This window comes from Actinia tenebrosa, unplaced genomic scaffold (genome assembly GCF_029948245.1).
Source record: "Actinia tenebrosa isolate PJP-AT-01 unplaced genomic scaffold, QUT_ActTen_1.0 PGA_scaffold0__85_contigs__length_37466705, whole genome shotgun sequence".
Taxonomy (NCBI): domain Eukaryota; kingdom Metazoa; phylum Cnidaria; class Anthozoa; order Actiniaria; family Actiniidae; genus Actinia; species Actinia tenebrosa.
Genome location: NW_028292569.1, coordinates 2,037,344 through 2,057,961, shown reverse-complemented (window position 1 = coordinate 2,057,961; position 20,618 = coordinate 2,037,344). Strand labels below are relative to the sequence as shown.

General features: G+C 37.2%; 4 protein-coding genes across 4 annotated transcripts; all 4 read right to left on the bottom strand.

Moving 5' to 3' along the window:
* Positions 1-203: 203 nt before the first annotated feature.
* Positions 204-3,619, bottom strand: LOC116307835 (uncharacterized). The gene is made up of 7 exons (XM_089025996.1): positions 3,403-3,619; positions 2,864-2,968; positions 1,875-2,243; positions 1,529-1,753; positions 1,081-1,215; positions 782-968; positions 204-582 (listed from the first exon to the last, which is right to left on the bottom strand). The coding sequence occupies exons 1-7, from the start codon at positions 3,479-3,481 to the stop codon at positions 204-206; spliced, it is 1,479 nt and encodes a 492-aa protein (XP_088882122.1). The 5' UTR covers positions 3,482-3,619.
* Positions 3,620-4,563: 944 nt separating this feature from the next.
* LOC116307831 (uncharacterized) lies at positions 4,564-10,564 on the bottom strand. Its single transcript, XM_031718151.2, has 4 exons — positions 10,408-10,564; positions 9,304-9,750; positions 8,755-8,794; positions 4,564-4,977 (listed from the first exon to the last, which is right to left on the bottom strand). The coding sequence occupies exons 1-4, from the start codon at positions 10,490-10,492 to the stop codon at positions 4,881-4,883; spliced, it is 669 nt and encodes a 222-aa protein (XP_031574011.1). The 5' UTR covers positions 10,493-10,564; the 3' UTR covers positions 4,564-4,880.
* A 777-nt stretch (positions 10,565-11,341) lies between these two features.
* Positions 11,342-15,646, bottom strand: LOC116307829 (uncharacterized). The gene is made up of 6 exons (XM_031718148.2): positions 15,517-15,646; positions 14,926-15,126; positions 14,054-14,419; positions 13,179-13,862; positions 12,947-12,983; positions 11,342-12,478 (listed from the first exon to the last, which is right to left on the bottom strand). The coding sequence occupies exons 1-6, from the start codon at positions 15,611-15,613 to the stop codon at positions 12,388-12,390; spliced, it is 1,476 nt and encodes a 491-aa protein (XP_031574008.2). The 5' UTR covers positions 15,614-15,646; the 3' UTR covers positions 11,342-12,387.
* Positions 15,647-16,766: 1,120 nt separating this feature from the next.
* Positions 16,767-19,442, bottom strand: LOC148913195 (matrilin-1-like). Its single transcript, XM_089025730.1, has 4 exons — positions 19,373-19,442; positions 18,751-19,119; positions 18,078-18,302; positions 16,767-17,510 (listed from the first exon to the last, which is right to left on the bottom strand). The coding sequence occupies exons 2-4, from the start codon at positions 19,097-19,099 to the stop codon at positions 17,134-17,136; spliced, it is 951 nt and encodes a 316-aa protein (XP_088881856.1). The 5' UTR covers positions 19,100-19,119; positions 19,373-19,442; the 3' UTR covers positions 16,767-17,133.
* Between the last annotated feature and the right edge of the window lie 1,176 nt (positions 19,443-20,618).

Genomic DNA, 20,618 nt, shown 5'->3' with positions numbered 1-20,618 from the left:
TGTTAATTTGTTTCATACAATCTCACTTTGTTATTTGATTTATTCTTGACTACAGCAAGTGCAATTGACAAAGCAAAAGTACTTACCATGTATCTAGGAAGATGTTGAACCAGATTCAACAGGAGAAGCAACGATTGGAGGTGTGTGGGTTGCATCTACCAGTGTGAGATGTAGATTGAATAGAAATAGCAGACGAAGTAGATTCACTTGCTGCAGCAGTCTCTGTCGATGATGCTGGCTGGCTCGATGGTGTAGTTGCAGAAGTCGACTCTTTCGAGGTGACTTGGCTGGAAGGTGTGGATGATAATGCTTGCACTGACTGTAGAAGTATCTGTAGTAGACGTAATTCCACTTGAAGGTGAGGAGGGCGACGATGATTCGACCGCAGTAGCAGTTCCAGCTGATGTGGCTTCCAGGCTCGATGGCGTAGTTGATAAAGCTGCACTGGCTGTAGAAAGTCTCTGTGGTAGACGTAGTAAGTTCATTAGAAGACTGAAGATAAAGGCGACAAGGACTCGCCGACTATAGCAGACGCTGACGAGGTGACCGGGCTCGAAGGTGTGGGTGACAATGATGCGCTGCCTGTAGAAGTATCTATAGCAGACATATGCTCAATAGAAGATGTTGTGGGCGACATGGGATGTTTCAGCTGTTGAGGGTGATCCCTTGATTGATGGTTTGGTTGATAAGTTAATGCTGGATTCAACAGGTTTTATAGCTGGCGCAGTTTGGCTGGATGAAGAAAGCGATAATGATTCGCCAGCAGTGGCAATGGCTGTACCAGAGAAGCTGCTTGACTTGGTGACGTAGAAGAAAAGGATACGGTTCTGTGGGAGTTATTTTAATCAGAGTAAGTTGGTTGACTGGCATAGGTGTCAAGGAGTTAACAGCAGTAGGCATCGATGTAAACGAAGAAGCTGTAGTAGCGCTGGTTGAGAATGGCAGTGATTCGCTTGCTCTAGCCTGCCCTACAGAAAGGGGTACTTGACTTGGTGAAACAGTCAATGTCGACTTGCTAGTTTCAATAGCCTCAGTGTATGAAATCAGATTGAACTGGAGGTGTAGGCAACAGGGACTCACCAGCTGTTACTTTAACCATGACGATGGTAGTTGTCGTCACTGTTATGGTTGACTCGACAGAACTTGAAGAAATCGCATTCTTGTTTAAATTTTGCTTTTTGTATTCTGTTGATGAAAGAAAAATGGTAAAGACGACTAAAAATAAAACAAAATAACATTACAATATGCGCCTAAAACTAAAGGTTTCAAGGAAGCCTATGTTAGCCCAAAATAACAGGCTTTTTGATTTTTCATCTTGGTCAATGAAATGCGTTTTTGATTTGTTTTTACTCTACACCATGTCACAGTAATGATGAAAAGGTAAATTATATACCGTGAAAAGATGAAAAAACTTACTGACGCAGCTCACACTAGTTTTTAGTTAGTTATATCTTCTACATCATGTCAGTGGTGAAAAGTTAACTCTTTCTTAAAACTCGCTACCATGAGACAAGACCTTAGTACATACCTCTACAAATCTCTATGCTGATATTTCGCAATTTATTGATGAGCTGTTCCATGTTATTTATGTCCATTATTCTTGATTGATCTCCAGCAATCATATCAAAAACTTGATTATTAGTGACCCCGCTGGTAGCGACACCATATAGCATTACATCTTTGCGGCGTAGATTTTCGATAGAACGAGCAAGGGAGTTTAGCAAATCAGATTGCCCTAGCTTGGTTGAAGGGCCTACAAAAAAGAAAGAATTACTATACTGATGTGATTACTAAACTGATGTAAACTAATTGTCATTTTTTTAATGAAAAGTACTTGATAGAGATACACTTGATAAAATACTGATCATACCTACCTTCTAGTTTTCCATCTGTGAATACAACCACCACCTTTGGAACATCACTTCTTGCTCCATTAAAAGGTGAAAACACACGATGAGGAATAGCACTAAGTGCGCGGTCAAGTCTTGGCCATTCACCGTAGTATTTCAGTCCTTCAATCAACTTCGAAATCTTTCCTTTGTCAGCATTCTCATCGAACATGTAATAATCATCGACATTAGTACTGTATACCAGGATAGAGACGTGTGCACCATCTGAAGAAATATCTAACCCATCGGTCAACCTCTTAGCAGCTTCTTTCATCTTTACCCATGCGTCTGTCGTTATGGAATATGAAGAGTCGAACAACAAAGCAAGGTCCATCGCATGATGACATTCGTGTTCTGTTGAGCATAGAAAAGGCAACAATGTCAATTATACATAAATACATTATGCTATCAATGATGCTGATGCCTACAATTGAGAGTACTTTGAAGCATTTTAGCGAATTCCTTAGTTACTTAAATTCTTACAGTAACCAACAAAATCACGAATGAAGAAGCGTGTTTGTCTTAGTGCTCCTTTTAGCAAGCTGTACTCAATATAAGGTATCGCGAAGTACCTCATTAATTCACACAGCTATTAATCCATGCATTCATCCATCCATTCTCATATTAGTTCGTCAATCCATCTATCAACCCATCCATCAATCAATTTATTTTCAAATGATTCTTTATTGTCTGTCTGCCTGTTTGTCGGTTTCTTTCGCATAACCAATCAAGTCATCCTATACCTCCCATCATGATTTTATACCTCCGCCATTTTTAATTTTATTCCTTTATTTAGATTGTTTGTTACTACTTTCCCAACCCTTCAATTTTACCTTTGAACCACTTGTTTTTAACTTTCTTCCTTTACTTTTTTTTCGACTTCACTTAATTCTAATGACTTCAGATACCGTTTTCCACCCCAGCCACCTACTGGCTACAATGCGGCGAGAGTTCCGGTTCATCTGTCCACTTACCTCCACCTGCATCCTTGTTGACCTCACCAGCACGGCCACCAGAATACCGTCCTTCATCTTCTGGTGTATCATTAAGTGGCTCATATTCTACGCTGTAATAATACCCTTGGAATAAGAGTAAAACCAAAAATACCACTCATCAAAATGTATGATTAGTTTTGGGGAAAAACTTTAATAAGGAATGGCAATTGGCACAATCTACTTATTGTTTTGTTTGTGAACATTCCAATATATAGTACTTGTTTAAGTCGATTTTATTTCAAATTTCAGTCCAGGGGCAGTCGATCGACGAAAATGTACAGCTTTGAATTCAAGTTCCAAAACTATATATGTTTTATATATTTCTATTTTATATTGCATGTACTTAACGCATCATTCAAATTAAGTCGATTGACAAATAAACAAAAACTATGAAAGAATCGAATTGAATGCGATGGAATTTTCTTGAAATCTAACAAGCAACGTGACTATTTTCTATAATATATTAAGGTCAAGACCTTATTTCACATACCAAGATACAGGAATATTTTAATACTTACCGTCATCTGGTTGAGCATAGTAACATCTCAGATCTTGCAATGTGAAAAACATTATCCAATAGATATACCTTTTCTTCATGAGTGCTCTTTTTTGACGAAAATCATAAACTAGTTCGTTTGTTCATGGAAGGACAAAAGCTAAGGATGAAAAACTATATCGATGAATCATTTGTAAGGATCGCGATGATAACGTAACTATAGTATTAATTTTCCAATTGTTCTGAGAACTTCGCTGTGATACGTTCTATTTAAAGGGATTCCATGTATATAGTTTTTCATGTATGGAATAAAAAGAGTGTATTCAGTTATGATGTAATCGTGCTATCAAATGGGTGATATGGGATAGCAGCAGATACTGATTCAAAATATCGTAACAAAAAAAAAGAAATTATCGGCTAATCCCTTGCACCTCTGCAACGCATGCAGTCGGTTGAAAATATATGTTAAAAAGTCTAGTGTATCTGATGCATTGTTTCCCTTATCCGATATAGGAGTATCCGCTAACCTGATTTAGGAACACCGGCGCCCTTACTTGAACCAGGGGTATCCCTTACGTGAATTATAGGGAGTTTAGCACGTGACAGCTGTTAATGATGGTACAAATGCTTTACTGGACCGTATATCGATAACACATTTAAGAGCTGTTGTTTGGGAAATCCCGATTATGATGTGGTATTGCAATCTTTAATCTTAAAAGTTTAGCCTGAAACAGCCTCTGGGCTTATCAAAGTCAAGGAACAGCTAGTTCAAAGATTGATTTGATTTAAGTGTGAAAAAACTTCCCTAACAAGGGAAATCTAGAGACCTAACAAGCCCATTCGACCTGATTCTGTGAATCGGGGAATATAGTCTGGAAATCAAACCCGAGACTCCAGAGGTGAAACTCGATCGTTATTCGATCAATTTAGAACAAAATCTTGAAACTGCAATTTGTAACTGCAAATAGTATTTTGTTAAATTTACACTGGAAGCCCTAAGCCTAAATCCATTTTCCCAAGTGTCGTCCCCAAATTCCTTTTTCGTGTATTTAATTGATGCAGGAATTAAGAATTTAAATGACATCCCATTAAAAAACCTTTTCGTTTTTATTCGTATCACAATGCTTTAATTCATTCGTACAATATTTTATCATTTTTAAATCGATTATAAATTTAGCTTTATTATACTTTATTAATCGGGTATTAAACTTTTAATGTCATTTAATAATATTTATTTGATAATAATTTTTATAATATAGGATATTAAAAGCATCTTTAAATAAAAAAAAATTATAGGGTTACTGGCTTCTCTATTAAGCGAACATATTGGCTGTTGTCCTTTAATAAAGGATGTCAGCCAGTCGCTGAAAAGGATTACTTTGTTTTACAGTAAATATGGAAAGAAAATTTCAGGGCTGTAAACTTTGCTGTCCGTTTAACAAATGGCGTCTGCTTAATACAGGCTCTTTATTAAGATTTAGATATTCTTTAACAGTTCTTTCATTCTTTCATCCCTATCCATTTCTTTACGACGTTTGGAATGAGTTTCGTGTACCACGATCGTCTAACTCGTTGAGACCGGTGTTTTACGGAATCCCTTGAAACAATGAATTAAAATTCAACACATGCATGTTCTAAAATCGATGATCAAATACTTACAAGGGCACAAGATGTCGAAGACTTCAAAAGTCAAAGTTTGGACATTTCCTGGTTCTACAACTGCCGATATGAAATATCACGTCAAGCCACTTATAAATAAAAAACCAGATGAAATACTCTTACATGTTGGCACCAACAGTTTACGCTCATCCAGTTCTGCACAAGCTTGTGCTGAAGAAATTGCCGAGTTGGCCTCCCTTGTAAATAACAACTCAACAAAGGTAGCTGTCTCAAGTATCATCCAGAGAAGCGACGACGAATCGCTAAACAGAAAGGCAAAAGAAGCCAACACCATCATCAAACAGCTTTGCGAAAGGAACAACTGGAACTATATAGAACATTCCAACATCAAGCCTGACGAACATCTAAACCGGAGTGGGCTCCATCTAAATAGATCAGGAACCAAACAGTTTGCAACCAATTTTATTAATTTTTTAAAGAAGACATAGGAACTAAATGTCATGGAGCCCATAGAGAAAGGGAACAAGGGTAAGTCACGTAATTTAGACAAAATATTTGGTCGTGGTTTAACAATGGCTTCCTTAAATATTAATAGCTTAGTTGCGCACATTGATGAATTACGGGTGTTTCTCGCCGCATCTCCCGAAATTGATATCCTGGCAATCAATGAAACTAAATTAGACTCTACCATTATGGATTCTGAGTTACATATAGAGGGTTTCGATATTGTCAGAAAAGATCGATCTCAGAATGGTAGAAACGGAGGAGGCGTATGTATTTACATGAGAAACAACCTGAGTTATCAAAGACGCGAAGACTTTGATGATGGGATCTTAGAACTCATCACTATAGAAATCTTTAAGCCACGATCAAAATCATTCTTAGTTAGTACTTGGTATCGCCCTCCCAACTCACCCCTCGAGTTATTCACGACATTTGAAAAGCTCATAGATAGCATTGACAAGACAAATCTCGATTATTATTTGTTAGGTGATATAAATTGCGATCTCTTAGAACTAACGAGAACGAACCTAGCTTCATCTAATTTAATCGATATTTTGGATATCTATGGGCTTTATCAGTTAGTAAATGAGCCAACACGTGTAACGCATAACACTAAATCATTAATTGACTTATGTGTGACAAACACTCCCGACAAAATTAGTAAGTCAGGTGTGTATCATCTTGGCATCAGTGATCACTCTTTAGTATTCATGACGAGAAAAATTCATTACGAGCCGTCAAAGGCTCGCAAAATTGAGGTACGTAACTTCAGAAATTTCGATCAAGACAAATTTTTGAGTGATCTCAAACAACTGCCATGGTCAGACATTAAGTCTTACGATGATCCGAATGATATGTGGATTCACTGGAAAACCTTGCTAACCAAGTGTATTGATTCCCACCTGCCTGTTCGCCACAAGCGTGTGGGAAGGAAAAACTCACCATGGATCACAACGGAGCTAATACAGAAAATGCGGTCACGTGACCAATTGAAAAGGAAAGCAATTTCCACTGACAGTGACCTATTTTGGAAAAAATACAAAGAATCGAGAAACAGGATTAATAACGAAATTAGATTAGCGAAGAAAAAATACTTTACGGAAAATTTAGCCCTAAATAAATCTGATCCTCGGAAAACATGGCAGCTCCTTAATGATCTAAGTGCTCGAAAGGCTAGCAAATTTTCCGGCGTTTCCGAAATTAAAGTTGCCAATAAATCAGTAACCTCACCAAGTGAGATGGCCGAGATTTTCAATGAACATTTCACAAGTATAGGTCAGACTCTAGCCAACAAATTACCTCCATCTGACATTAAATTTGAATCATTTCTGAAACCTGCAACCGGTAAAACTTTTTCTATCCAACCTCCAAGTGAGCAAACTGTTTGCGACTTGTTAGGAAGTATAAAGGAAAAGAAAGCTGCAGGCTTGGATAACATACCCAACAAATTGCTAAAAATGTCCGCTTCTATAGTGGGACCATCTCTCACTGTGATTTTTCGACAATCTATTAAAATGGGCATTTTTCCTAGGGAGTGGAAAATAGCGAAAGTAACGCCTATATTTAAAAAAGGGGAGAAAACTGACCTAAACAATTATCGCCCAATCTCGGTCATTCCCACTGCTTCAAAGATATTTGAGAAGATCGTTTATGATCAACTATACGATTATTTGAATGAAAACCAGTTATTGACGGAATGCCAGTCAGGCTTTCGTTCCCTGCACAGCACTGTCACCGCGTTGCTCGAAGCAACGAACGAATGGTCAGTTAATATAGACAAGGGACTACTTAACGGAGTTATCTTCATAGACCTCCAAAAAGCCTTCGACACCATAGATCATGAAATTCTTTTGTCCAAACTATCGAATTATGGTGTAGATGAAGGCTCACTCAAGTGGTTCCGTTCTTATTTACTGACGAGGTCTCAGCTGTGCAGTGTTAACGGAAGTCTGTCTGAGCCTTGTACTGTGAGCTGCGGCGTACCACAAGGCAGTAATTTAGGCCCACTTTTATTTCTCCTGTATATTAATGACTTACCAAATTGTTTGGCGCAAGCCATAACAAGAATGTTTGCTGATGATACCAGCATCAGCTTTCATGGTAAAAATGTAGGAGACTTGGAACCAAGCATCAACACTGAACTCACTAATATACATCAGTGGTTGTTAGCAAATAAGCTAAGCTTGAATGTAGCGAAAACGGAATTTATGATTATTGGGTCCCGCCAAAAGTTCACAGCGCAATGCGATTCCACTATTAATATTGCGATTAATGGAACTAGCGTTAAACAAGTTGATCACACCAAATCTTTGGGTGTCACTATTGATAAAAACCTTAATTGGTCAGAACATGTTAACGACATTTCGAAGAAAATCTCATCAAGTATAGGGGCTCTAAAACGTGTTCGCCCATTCATTTCGACCGATAGTGCCATCCAAATCTACGAAGCCTTGATTCTACCCAAACTGGACTATTGTAGTGCAGTTTGGGATGGATTAAGGGATAAACTATGTGTTCAACTACAAAAGCGTCAAAATCGAGCGGCTAGAGTTATCACAAGATCTAACTATGACATAAGATCTAGCCATCTCCTTGACCAATTAAACTGGGATACACTTGCAATTCGTCGTAAAAAACAAAAAGCCCTACTAATGTTTAAAACGATGCAGGAACGTACATCAGTTTACTTACAAAACCTTTTCTCCGACTACCATACTAAATACAACCTTCGAAATCATGATAAAAAACTGTCAATACCTAAGCCACACACTGAATATCTAAAACGATCATTCAGTTATAGTGGGGCAAAATTGTGGAATGACCTACCATTAAATATAAAAGAGGTCATGTCAATACGAAAATTTAAAACGGAAATTGATAGTCTATACAGTAAGAAAAGTTGTAACTAAGGGCTCCACGGCAAACATGTAAAACAGTAACTAGCTTTTTATTCGTAAATCTTTACTTTTAAATATTTTTAGGCAATCGACTGATGTTTTTACCGTGGTAAAATAAAGAAGCTTCCTTCCTTCAATAAAAATATAAAAATACTTTGCTCGGAAGAAATTGTAACATTTTCTTTTCTTTTCTCTTCATTTCTTTTCTTTTCTTAATATTATTCATTCGCTTTCTTTTTTCTTTCCTTCTCTTGTTTTCTTTTCTTTTCTTATGTTTTGTTTTTTTAAAATTACAAAAAAAAAAAAATTCGTTTCGTTATCTCTATCTTTCTTCCATCAAAACAGTGTCTTACCTTTTTCCTGCACTTTTTACTAGGACGAAAGGAGTTGGTGCTGTAATGCAACAAATTGAAAAATATTATCCTCTAGCCTATAGTATATATATATATATATATACACACATGTATATATCGAGAAAACAACAATTTTGATCTATTAATTTCTTTAATCGTTAAGAATTATAGTCAACCACAATGCACTGCGCGCCGGAAACAATGCAATGTTATGCATAGCCCATTTTATCTGTCAGACAAAATGGTGTTTTTTTTTATAGGTGAATTTTGGTAATCCAATTTCAACATATTTTCTATGGAGTGAAGTGAAGAAAATCTTGACAATTTGAGGAATTCCAATTATCAAATTTCAAAAACTTTTTGCTACACCAGAGATTGGAAGAGCTTCAAAAACTAGGCGAACGATATAAACAATAATGTAGACGCGCCTTGCATTTGGTTTGGCATGTTTGGCGAATATGCTTTTACCTAAATAAAAGCCAGAAGAAGAAGAAGAAAAAAGTAAGTAAGAAATAGAGCTGAGAGAAAACATATATGACTGACACTTACTTTGGGTGGCGACAATAGTGGTTGTAACCGCGATGGGAGTTGTCACCGTCAATTCAACTGTCGATGTTTCTGTCAGTAGAACTTCAGTCTTCGCAGTCGTCACTACGTTCGTCGTCTCCTTTAAAAATGTAGTTGTCTGTGTACTCAACACTGAAGTCGTAGTTTCTGTATCAGTAGGAGTAACCTTTATAGTGGTAGCCGTTTCAAGAGCTATAGTTTGAATTGTCGTAGTTTCTGTTACTGTTGATGCTTCAGAAAACGTCGTCAAATATTGCGTGTGAACTTGCGTAGTCGTAAGGTTGCATTTGGAAGCAGGAGGTACCGTAATAGTAACATACTGGGTCTCGGTTACAGTCACAGTTACTTCGGGGTCTTCGAAGGCTGGTAGGATTTCTTTCTTTCCTGCATTCCTTTGCACGGGATGGTCTTTGTGCTCGTGCGCAATGCCTGTGAATCAATAATATCAATTGTTAATTGGAAGCATAACTCATGTGATTTCAGTCCACATTTTCAATCATTTTATAATAGTATTATGTATGTTCACTGTGACCAAAGTATAACATGACAAAAAATGACCATATATATTTTTAATTTGTTTAAGTTTTGGTATTTCAATGGGTTTGTTAATAAATATATTTAAAAGTGTTAAAAATAAGATTAGGTGTGTTTTAACACCATGCTAATGTTTGACAGGTACTTCCTGATTGCAGAATGAAGGCTTGTTTATCTAACATATTGTAGAGTAAACAAAAAGCAAATCAATTTTTATTTGTCACATTTTGGGCAAAAATGAGCCAATTACATTGGAGATAAGTCTGCCATTTAACGTACCACGTCTTGCTTTCAAGGAACAAATCAAGCCTTTTTCATGGATTTAGATATTCTGGTTCTCACTAAAAGCTTAAATCCCGTGGTACTTGTTTCACTTTATTTGTGTTTGTTGTTGATTAAACATATGTCACCTCTCCTCAAAAGCGCCTAAGCTTTGACCCTTTTTATGAATACGAATTTGTCCAAATTATATTTAGGGTTTTGTCGCATTTTCTTTCTCGATAATATTCAACGCTAACAAAAATTCCAGATAATTATTTCCATCAAACATACCTTCCTTTGCTCTTGTTTCCAGAAACAAGAAAGAAGATGTTGCTATTAACAGAATCCAGAAAGAGCAAATGCTTAACTTGACCATCACAAAAAATATTTTAAACCCGGAACTTATTTCAAACAGGGTAAAATGTTCTTCAAAGTGTTTTAATGTCAGATTGGGTGGATATCACTCATAACGTAAGATTTAAAAGTAAGGTAAACTTACTGAACTTTCACGTGGATTGATTTGACTGATTGTTGGTATTGCCACGCCCACGTCGATAGGTCATTCGTTTGAATGAATACTGGGCAGGTATTTGATGGCTATGATGTAAGAATATAGGTTTGGTCGCCAACTTTAGATTGGCTTTTTTCTTAAATCTCATTCATTTTAAAAATTTTTTTTTTTTTTTTTGTTATTCAAAATATCATCAACAAATTGAAAGAATATAAACGAGGAAGAAAGAAAAAATGTATACTAAAGTACCTATACTAAGGTATATGATAATTGAGTGTATCACTTATGTAATGTTTATAAAGAGGTGCAGGTCTTCTCGTGAGGAAAAGCACTGACATTGAAACGAAAGTGTCAGTTTACACTTTCAACTTGGATCATCTTCCAAAGAATTAATATTCAAATGGTTTATACGTTCACTTTTTTGCGTTCAGATTTTCTTTCTTTCTTTCTTTATTCCTTAATTCTTCTTATTTCTTTCATTTTCCGTTTCCTCAAGCCTTAGATATTTAGCAATATTTATTTATATATTATTTTTTATAAATGACTTTTATTAAATCGAGAAAATTAGGATTCTCATTATTTTTATTAGAAAGGATCTGTGGTTATCTTTCGTTTTTTGAGTAAAATTAATCATCAATTAAAAGCGTGCACAATTATCTTCAATGAAAAACTTTTTTATTCAATTATTCAATTTTTCATTTTATTATTATCATTTATTATCGAGGTTTCAATGACCAATGCGTGGCGTATTTATATTTATAGCATAATTCGTAACTCACAAAGAGACAAGCGGTTTGTCAAAACATTTTGAGGGGCGTCCAATTAAAAGTCTTGAAATTAAATTTGGATGCCAATTTTCTTTTGAGACTTTTACAGAAAAGCTTCTTGCTATAAGTCATTGTCATCAGATACAGCAATTTGGTTTTCATTCTCGAGCACTGAATCACTGTTCTCATCAGGACAAAGCTGCTACCAAGAAATGGTTACGTTTTGCTGCATGCCGACGGAACCAAAGTGAAAAAAATAGGTTGCCCAGACACCTTTCTTCAACCTCTTTAGATATTACTAATATCAGGTTTAAAGTTTAGAGCCTCTATTAAACTGACATCGTCGGAAATTATCAAATGGTCGTTGTATAGAGGTTATAGAGTACTCAACAACAACCCTTTTTTGCTCTTTGGCAACTGGCCAGTAAATTATTCATAATGGTGTTAATTAGGCTAAAAACAGGAACCATGGAAACGATGATTAGAGTTTTTTTTTTTTTACATAGGGACTATCCTGGCGGTTTCTTTTAAACCAATCCCCGAGGTAACAAAGACCACTAAATATGAGCAACCAGCGGATACAAGATTTTATCATTTAGATCCAAGATACGCCGGAAAAAAAATGATCCAGCTGGCCTTGTTATAGAGAAGTAGCTTGGAAGGAGGACGGCAAAGTAACGAAGAAGTACCTGTCTTACTAGAGTACAAACAATAAAAGCGTGCATCCTAAATAGTACTAAATAGTGCTAAAATATGCTAATTCTGTCATTTTCTATTGTTTAATTAGTTATATTTATTGTTATAGTGCAGCGTTTTGATTACTTTTCAGTTTTGGTACTTCACTTATAACGACAATCCGATATTTAATTCCAATGGGCACTTGGTTTGAAATACTGTTATGACTGATTTTTTTTTGTTTCGTCTTGTTTGTTTGTTTGTTTATTTGTTTTTTCAAATATTATAAGGAATCAATCATATTTAAGATTAAGGCAGCTATTCCTTGATCGCCATCCATCGGTGGACGAATTTAGGGAGGTAGTCTTCATACCATCGCTTGGCGCGAGGAATCTTTTTTTTTTTCTTCCTAATAAAATATAAAGAAAAATATTACTAGAAGATATAGATACAATTGGTTACGACATTCTTATAGTGTTTATGTTTGCCAGAAAGCGAAGGTGTAGCTGGAAGCACATTTCACTATGTTGGATGCATATGAGCCATAAAACCTAAGGTTTCCCAGTTAAAGGCAAGAACAGCTAATAAACATTCATCACATGGACAGAGAGATAATTTTACTTATTCTTATGCTCGTATGCAGCATGAGTAATATGTGGAGGTTTGATTTTTCAATGAAAAAGGCTGTAGCTTTAGTCTCCATTGCATCCTTTTTAGTCTTGTTCCATTCCCCTACGGTCCACCTCTCTTTCCAAAACGTTCGTGGGGAGAGAAGTGGACCGTAGGGTAATTAATGGTACGAGACTAAAACGACTGCGATGATGCAGCATGCATCATTGGTCGGGGCATGTTTTATTTCATCCTTTTCGCTACTTACCTTTCAACTGATCCCACAAGTGTAATTGGAATGGGCGCTGAAACAAATAATATAATAATTTAAAGTTATATCTATATCCATATTTTTTTAAGATGACGCCTATTTTGTCCTTTATGACTGTTCCACAATGCAACCCAATGCCAACCCGACCCAGTTTATTTATCTACCTCTGAATGGCTAATATAATATCTAAGGATATACCAGATGCTGGTAGCAATGCGTTTGTACTTACTTGCTACTGCTTTAGCATAGGTAGTAGAAGTTACTTCAACCATTGTTGTCAAGGTGACCATCTTAGTAGCTGTCGCAGTAGCCGCTACAGTAGACGTAGCGGTAATCTTGGCTGTTGAAGTAAGCGGCTCCGTAGTAGTTGCAGTGACGGTCTCGGTTACTGTATCTGTTTGTGTAGCTGTTTCGACAACGGTCGAAGCAGTCTCTGTGGCCGTTAACAAAGTCGTTTGGGTTTCTGTCGTTATTACGGTTGTAACTGGTGTGGATGCAACTAATGTCGTCAGGGTTAAAGTTTCAATAGCAGTACAAGTCTCTTGTGTTGTCAATGTAATTATATTCGATAATATTGTTGTTTCTGCTGCTTGTGGTGATGGTGTTGGTAAAGGTGTCGTTGTTGGTGTTGGTGGTGTCGTTGCTGATGTCGTTGGAGCAGCAGCAGCAGCAGGAGGAAGAGGAGGAAGAGGAGGAGTAATCTGTAAGCTTTCAGCTTTAATAGCGGCCACCAGGTTATCAACACTATCTATGTCAAAGACGCGTGCAGAACTACCAGTAATAGCTTCTAATGCATCCTTATCTGGCACACCAGCAGCAACACTGAAGATATCCACATTTTTGTTTCTCAATGAATTCAGTGGTTCGACAAGTCTCTGTTGCCAGTCTATTTCTTCTTCAGGTGCAGTAGGACCTAAAGGATAATAGCACCAATTTAACAAATAGTTTTAGTAATACATGTTAAAAATTCTTGAACATGCTGTCTAGGGAATACTGATCTCTCTGATGAGTGCTTTTTCTTATTCTTCTTTTTCCAGTAGTCATGAAGTTGATAAAAAACGCAGCGGCCGGCACTAAATACGTTTGGGAGAGTTAATGACTTACCATCGGATTTCCCATCCGAAAATATTACAACTGCTTTTGGGACTTTCCCAAGTCTGGCACCGCCAATAGGAACGAACACATGACGGTCAACTGACTGCATCGCTATGTCCAGCCTAGACCATTCACCGTCAAACTGTAGATTATCTAGCAATTGCTTCAGTTTATCCTTGCTTGCTTTTGGGTCAAACATGTAATAAGTTTCAACATCAGTGCTGTATTTCATGATAGCCACATGGGTTCCCTGTGGCGAGATGTCTAAACTGTCTATCAGCTTTTTGGCTGCGTTTTTTATCTTCATCCAACCAAATAATGTTATGGAGTAAGATGAATCGAGCACCAGGACGAGGTCCATGACGTATTGATTGTCTAGAATAAAACGGTTCATTTGTTTACAATATGACACAAAATGAGGTGACGGACGTAAGAAAAATGAAATGAAAAAAAGATCAGATGAAACGCAACAGGAACAACATAATCAAAAGCAAAGTTACCAAGAATTATAAAAAATCAGTAATAAAATTAATAAAAAAGAAATAAACACACTTAACCACCACAAAAAAAGGAAAAAAAAGATAAAAGGATAAAAAGGAAGATAAAGCAAATTTATCTGATTAAACTATGTAAAAATAAAGCTTTTATAACCCATGAACACCAATAACCAGACAAAAACAATGAAAACAACAACAACAACAACAACAAAGAATATATATATATACAAAAACACACAAACAAATCGAGAAATAAAAAGAAACTAAGAACAATTAACACACAAAATAAAAAATAAAAATAAAAACTACGTCAACTAAAACAAGCACTAAGTAAAGAACCGCAAATTAACAATAGGATTTTTAGTATTTTTGCTATTATTTTACCCGGGTTCTGTGAATGTACTGTGTTTAAACCAAGGCGCATTTCTGGTGTGCGTCCCTTATCAAGGGCTGGTTGATTTCCAGGATTTTGTGGCGTCTTTATCGCATCCAGGAAAGTATATCTACCGGTTGGAACTCCTTTGAATGGCTGCGCTGTATCTGGTGCTTCGTTAAGAGGTTGCACTTCAACTTCGTACCCATAGCCTTGATAATATGAATGAATTAGTAAATTTGAAGTGATTTGTGTTAGCGCTCAAATAATATCATTAGTTTCATACGTATGTTTAAAGAGCTGTTATTCTTCATACCGTGAGAATCAGAGGCAGTCTTAGTAATCATATAAGTGAGGAATACCTAATTGAACAACAAACATTGCAAAACCAGCAAATATATTCGATAAAATCAGCATAAAACTAACTTTTAAATAGAAACAATATAAAATGTTGCTTTTTGTTATGGTGTTCCTACAATTTTATTAGATATTTTTAATCTTAGGTTTTTAGCTTAAACTCATAATATCGCAAGAACAACCGACGCATTTGCTAAGCCCTATAATTCTAGTTTGAATGAATAATAAACAGGTTTGTCACCTACCATTTTCTGCGGTCACACAAAGGCAACTTGACAGTAATAGAATAAAAATCATTGCTTGTCTGGAAGCAAAGAAATAGATAATTTCGTTTACGATCATGGTTGCTTGCCCCGATTTTTCAATGCCTGTTGCAATTTTTTACCTATAAAATTCCAAAATATATAACGTAAGATTTAGATTTAGATTTTGATCTTGCCTTTCATTTGATCCATTGTTGGTAGTAGAACGCCCATCTTGGGTCTGAGACAAAGAAGCAATTGACCAATGATGTCATTGGACATCCCTGAAGTGCTCTCGAAATGGATGCCACGATTGAGCAATCCATAAAAAAAAACAAAGTGATGACATAGAAATAAAATGGATTTTGTTCTTCTCAAACGTATTGAAATCTCGAATATGCGAATAAATCAAAGCGATGCATGTCACTGGAGGCGATTAACACTGTTCGTGAAAAACAAAAATTTTTTATCTACACATTGACTTCCGACAGTCAGAAAAATTCAAGTGTATCTAAACACCTTTAATATTCCCTTTTCAGCGAGTTCTTCATCTTTGAAATATAATCTTGTGTACTAATGAATTTTGAAAAATCCCTCTGTTTCCAATTATTCTGCTCAAGATGTAAACATCGAGGAAAGAAAACAGTAAGGAGCATATTAGCATTTACGTCTCATCTTCTCATTCAAGCAAAACAAACCAAAGTCCAAATAAAAACCGTATTGACTTGCCAATGTCTAAACCTTGCTTTTTTCGATCGTATCTATCAAAAATCTCTAAAGTTCTAGCTAAATGTTTTGTTAAAACTCACCTAGCCGGGTCGAACTAAGGGTGTATAACGCTATTCAACAGATGAATATTATCTAGTCGGGATAATTATAATGGAAATAAGCATCATCACATTATACTCTTGATAAGATTTATCCGTCAGATAGGTCACTCGTCCCCTTTGTACACTCGGGCCCTGGGTGGCTTTAGGTGTTTTTATTGCCAAAATGCTTTTCTTTTTTTTTTTTTTTTTTTGTCCAAATCTCAATCCGATTCCCATATTTTTATTTTTATTTGTTTTTTGTTTTTGTTTGTTTGTAAATCCTACTCCCAATACATAAAACCCAATTTTCCCACCCAAAAAAAACGGCCAATCCCAGTTCCCACGTTACCCCTTCAGGACCCAGTCAATAACATGGCCTATATTAGCTCATCATCATAACTAGTACTAATAACTGCATTGCTAAGTAATAAAATTTATATAAGCTTTGATATTTTCAAATCATTTATTGGCGTTAAATGTCGTGTCACATAATCATGCTGTTGTTATTGCCAACAATACAAGGATAAGTAGTATAAGCTCTTTGTGCCCAATACTATCTTCGTCTGTTTTTTCATGCATTTTGTTACATACTTTTTATATATTTTATTCTTAAGTAAGCTACATTACATACGTACCAGGCAATAATTTGTGTTGCAAAATGTCTTACATATGTAATTAAATCATTGACTATCATATTTTAATATCTGACTAATATTGCACCCGATCCTGTACTGGCTTCCTGGTCGCAATTTAAAAGGTTAGCGAAAGGCCTTTTCTTTCAAGCGACTTTAATGTGGTTAGCCACGTTTCTTCAACCGCATTGCTGACAGTTTGGGTAATTGGCATTAGCTTGAGGATATACCGGGAGATTGCACCCTGTATTAGTAGGTTGTTGACATGGATAGGCGACAGGTTTTGGCGGTGGAGAAACAGGTTTTGGCGGTGGAGCAACAGGTTTTGGCGGTGGGGCAATTGTTTTCGGTGTTTCACATGGAGTTGGAGTTATGTAGGTGTTACACACGCGAACAAGGTATATTTTTAAACAGGGTGGAGAAGCAGAAGGAGAACAGGTAGGTTTTGGAACGCAGGTTGTTGCTGCTGTTGTACATATTGATGATGAAGCTGTTGTGGATACAGGCGGTGTTGGTGTTGCAGACAAAGAAGGAGTAGTCGTTGATGATGTTGGTGCTGCATTTTAAAATTGAAGAAAGATAATCAAACCTTTGATTCATAGTTTTAACACCGGTATAAAAGTAAGTTGGAAATAAGGAAGCAATACTCTAAGTTCGTATACTCTGTTGTACCGGGTTAGCCTCGATTTCGTAAGGGAATATTTTGAATATTCATGTCTTCAAGTATGTAAGTAAGTTGGAAATAAGGAAGCAATACTACAAGTTCGTATACTCTGTTGTTCCGGGTTAGCCTCGATTTCGTAAGGGAATATTTTGAATATCCATGTCTTCAAATAAAGGTCTGTGGAATTTTAAAGTGTTCCTATTTGTGAATATTTGGATAATGAAAAGAAGTTAACTCTGTATGAAAAATCTTCAAGGAACACAGCGGTATTTGACTTATTCGTAAACGGTCTATGAAGTTCATATTCAGAACAAGCGAGCACGCAAGGAAGGAAGGAAGGAAGGAAGAAAGGGTGAAATACTTATTACATCTCAAAAAAATAGTGATCTATCGTAAGAAAATATAAACACAAACAAGAAAAAAAAATTGGTTTTTTTTAATGGATAAACCTTTACTGACCTGGGCAAACTTTTTTCGCCACACGTCCAAGGCTTTCACCTAAGGCCTTCATGTTATTAATCGTGAAAACTCGGGCGCGATCGCCCGCGACGAGTTCCAGTATTTCATAACCTGGTTTACTACCAGTGGCAACACTAAAGAATAATACGTTCTTTGAACGTAACGCGTCAAGTTGAACTCCAATTACCTTCGGCCATTCTGTTGTACGGTCTGGTTTTCTTGGTCCTAAGAGAAAAATTGTTGTGCATATTAATTGATTCATGGATTACCACTAATAATAATACTAATGATTCATTTTCCAAATGCCAACTATTCCATTGCTTTGCGCCTACGATACAGAATACGATACGGAAGTCAAGACTTCTAGGCTGACAATAGTCGTCCTTCAATCATTATTATCAAACATGTCGATTGCGGCTTCTTTGAAGTCCAAAAGCCAAGCGAGAACCTCCCTCGAAACGCAAGGTTATAGCGCCGCGTAGTAAGAAAAGCAGTGGTAACTCTCTTCCGTAAGTTTTTATCGATACAACCTTTTAGGTCAACTGAAAATTACAGCAATAAATAGCTGTGTGAAGCCGTAAATCCAATGAGAAATTATCTGATCTTAAAGTGCTTTAATTTTTTTTTTTTTGGTCTCTGTTGCTTACGTCTCATGACATAATTTTGAATTTACCTGAAGGTGTTCCATCTGAGAAAACAACGACAACTTTGGGTACCTGTGGCCTTGCCCCAGCCGAATAAGCAAACACGTGGTCGTTTATTGACTTAAGTGCTAAATCGAGGCGTGCCCACTCGTCGTCAAAGTCCAATGATTGAATCTGTGCAATCGTTTTCTGTTTGGATGGATTTGAATCAAACATATAGAAGGCTGTGATTTTAGTGCTAAATTTTAGAATAGCCACGTGGGTTCCGTCTTTAGAGATGTCAAGAAGATTGACCAGATCCGATGCTACGTTTTTTGATACTGCCCAACCAACAGGAGAGTTGGAGTGCGAAGAGTCGAGAACGAGGACAAGATCCATTGCCAAATGGCATCCACTTTCTAAAACCAAGAAGCAGAATTGATACAATGTAAGTTTTAAACGACAAATTTCAATGACATAAAACTATTTCAGGAAAGTAGAAATTCGTTAAGCACACTGATATATTGCAAAAGTAATTGCTGTATATGTATATGCATATATGTTATATAAATATATATGTGCATATACGTTATATATATATTCACAAAGATGTTAAGATAAAAATTAATAAAAACAATAAATCCATCAATCAATGCTGTTGAACCAAATTACCTTTGACATTGCTGGCAGATGTTCCTTCAGCAGGGGCTCCTTTGGCAGGGGCTGGTGCAGTAGGAGGTTCTGCGGCAGGGGCTGGGGCAGTAGATGGTTCAGCTGCAGGGGCTGGGGCAGCAGAGGGTTTTGCGGCAGGGGCTGGGGCAGCAGATGGTTCAGCTGCAGGGGCTGGGGCAGCAGGGGGTCCTGCGGCTGGGGCTGGGGCAGTAGGGGGTTCTGCGGCTGGGGATGGGGTAGCAGGGGGTCCTGCCGCAGGGGCTGGGGTAGCAGGGGGTCCTACGGCTGGGGCTGGGGTAGCAGGGGGTCCTGCCGCAGGGACTGGGGTAGCAGGGGGTCCTGCGGCTGAGGCTGGGGCAGCTGGGGGTCCTGCAGTAGGGGCTGGGGCAGCAGGGGCTGGGGCAGCAGGGGCTGGGGCAGCAGGGGCTGGGGCAGCAGGGGGTCCGGTGGCTGGGGCTGGGGTAGCAGGGGGTCCTGCGGCTGGGGCTGGGGCAGCTGGGGGTCCTGCGGCTGGGGCTTGGGCAGCAGGGGGTCCTGCGGCTGGGGCTGGGGCAGCTGGGGGTTCTGCAGCAGGGGCTGGGGTAGCAGGGGGTTCTGCTGCAGGGGCTTGTGCATCAGATACATGTTTAGTGATAGTTAGAGGATTAGTTTGCCTGTCGTGGTTTCCATGATAACTTTGCATCGTGTTTGGGCTAGCATTGGTTACTATTCCGCCACCGGTATAAGGGAAAACTACCTGCTTGTCTGTTGAAGCATGGCTAACTGGTATCCATTCTTTTTTGTGCCCTTGATAGAAAATTATTGAAAGTTTTTGTAATTATGAATGAATTTAAAACATGGTATATTATCAAATATAGTGAAAGGGATGATCATTCAAAGATTGTCTGAAAAATGTTTATGGAATGTAATCCGGAATATCATATCGAAAAGGCATTGATAACGATTTTCTAACGCAATGAAAAGAACATCGGCATAAATTTATTTTTCATTATTGTTTTTTTTTTCATTATTTTTAATTTTTGTTTTAAAAAAATATTTTGTCGTATTATTAACTTTATTAAGGTTACTAAAAAATATAAATTTTCAACCAAATGATTGTCAAGTGAAAAGTTGCATACAAATTATATATCATCAATGCGTTAAATTAAAGTGCCTTCTTATATATATGCCAATGTAAACAAAACAAAAAGCTTACCTTTCAAAGATGGCGCTGATATAGAATGACTCACAAAACTAAGCTGCAAAA

What these genes read in the sequence shown, in the direction of transcription:
- LOC116307835 (XM_089025996.1), bottom strand. Translation starts at nt 3,481, where the DNA reads ATGAAGAAAAGGTATATCTATTGGATAATGTTTTTCACATTGCAAGAT. An exon ending in CTATGCTCAACCAGATGACG is followed by an intron (nt 2,969 to 3,402) that starts GTAAGTATTAAA and finishes TCTTATTCCAAG; the next exon opens with GGTATTATTACAGCGTAGAA. An exon ending in CAACAAGGATGCAGGTGGAG is followed by an intron (nt 2,244 to 2,863) that starts GTAAGTGGACAG and finishes TATGCTCAACAG; the next exon opens with AACACGAATGTCATCATGCG.
- LOC148913195 (XM_089025730.1), bottom strand. Translation starts at nt 19,099, where the DNA reads ATGGATCTTGTCCTCGTTCTCGACTCTTCGCACTCCAACTCTCCTGTT. An exon ending in CTCAGATGGAACACCTTCAG is followed by an intron (nt 18,303 to 18,750) that starts GTAAATTCAAAA and finishes TTTTTCTCTTAG; the next exon opens with GACCAAGAAAACCAGACCGT. An exon ending in GGCGAAAAAAGTTTGCCCAG is followed by an intron (nt 17,511 to 18,077) that starts GTCAGTAAAGGT and finishes TTTAAAATGCAG; the next exon opens with CACCAACATCATCAACGACT.
- LOC116307831 (XM_031718151.2), bottom strand. Translation starts at nt 10,492, where the DNA reads ATGGTCAAGTTAAGCATTTGCTCTTTCTGGATTCTGTTAATAGCAACA. An exon ending in GGAAACAAGAGCAAAGGAAG is followed by an intron (nt 9,751 to 10,407) that starts GTATGTTTGATG and finishes ATTGATTCACAG; the next exon opens with GCATTGCGCACGAGCACAAA. An exon ending in GTAAAAAGTGCAGGAAAAAG is followed by an intron (nt 4,978 to 8,754) that starts GTAAGACACTGT and finishes CATTGTTTCAAG; the next exon opens with GGATTCCGTAAAACACCGGT.
- LOC116307829 (XM_031718148.2), bottom strand. Translation starts at nt 15,613, where the DNA reads ATGATCGTAAACGAAATTATCTATTTCTTTGCTTCCAGACAAGCAATG. An exon ending in AGTACATTCACAGAACCCGG is followed by an intron (nt 14,420 to 14,925) that starts GTAAAATAATAG and finishes GTTTTATTCTAG; the next exon opens with ACAATCAATACGTCATGGAC. An exon ending in TTCGGATGGGAAATCCGATG is followed by an intron (nt 13,863 to 14,053) that starts GTAAGTCATTAA and finishes ATTATCCTTTAG; the next exon opens with GTCCTACTGCACCTGAAGAA.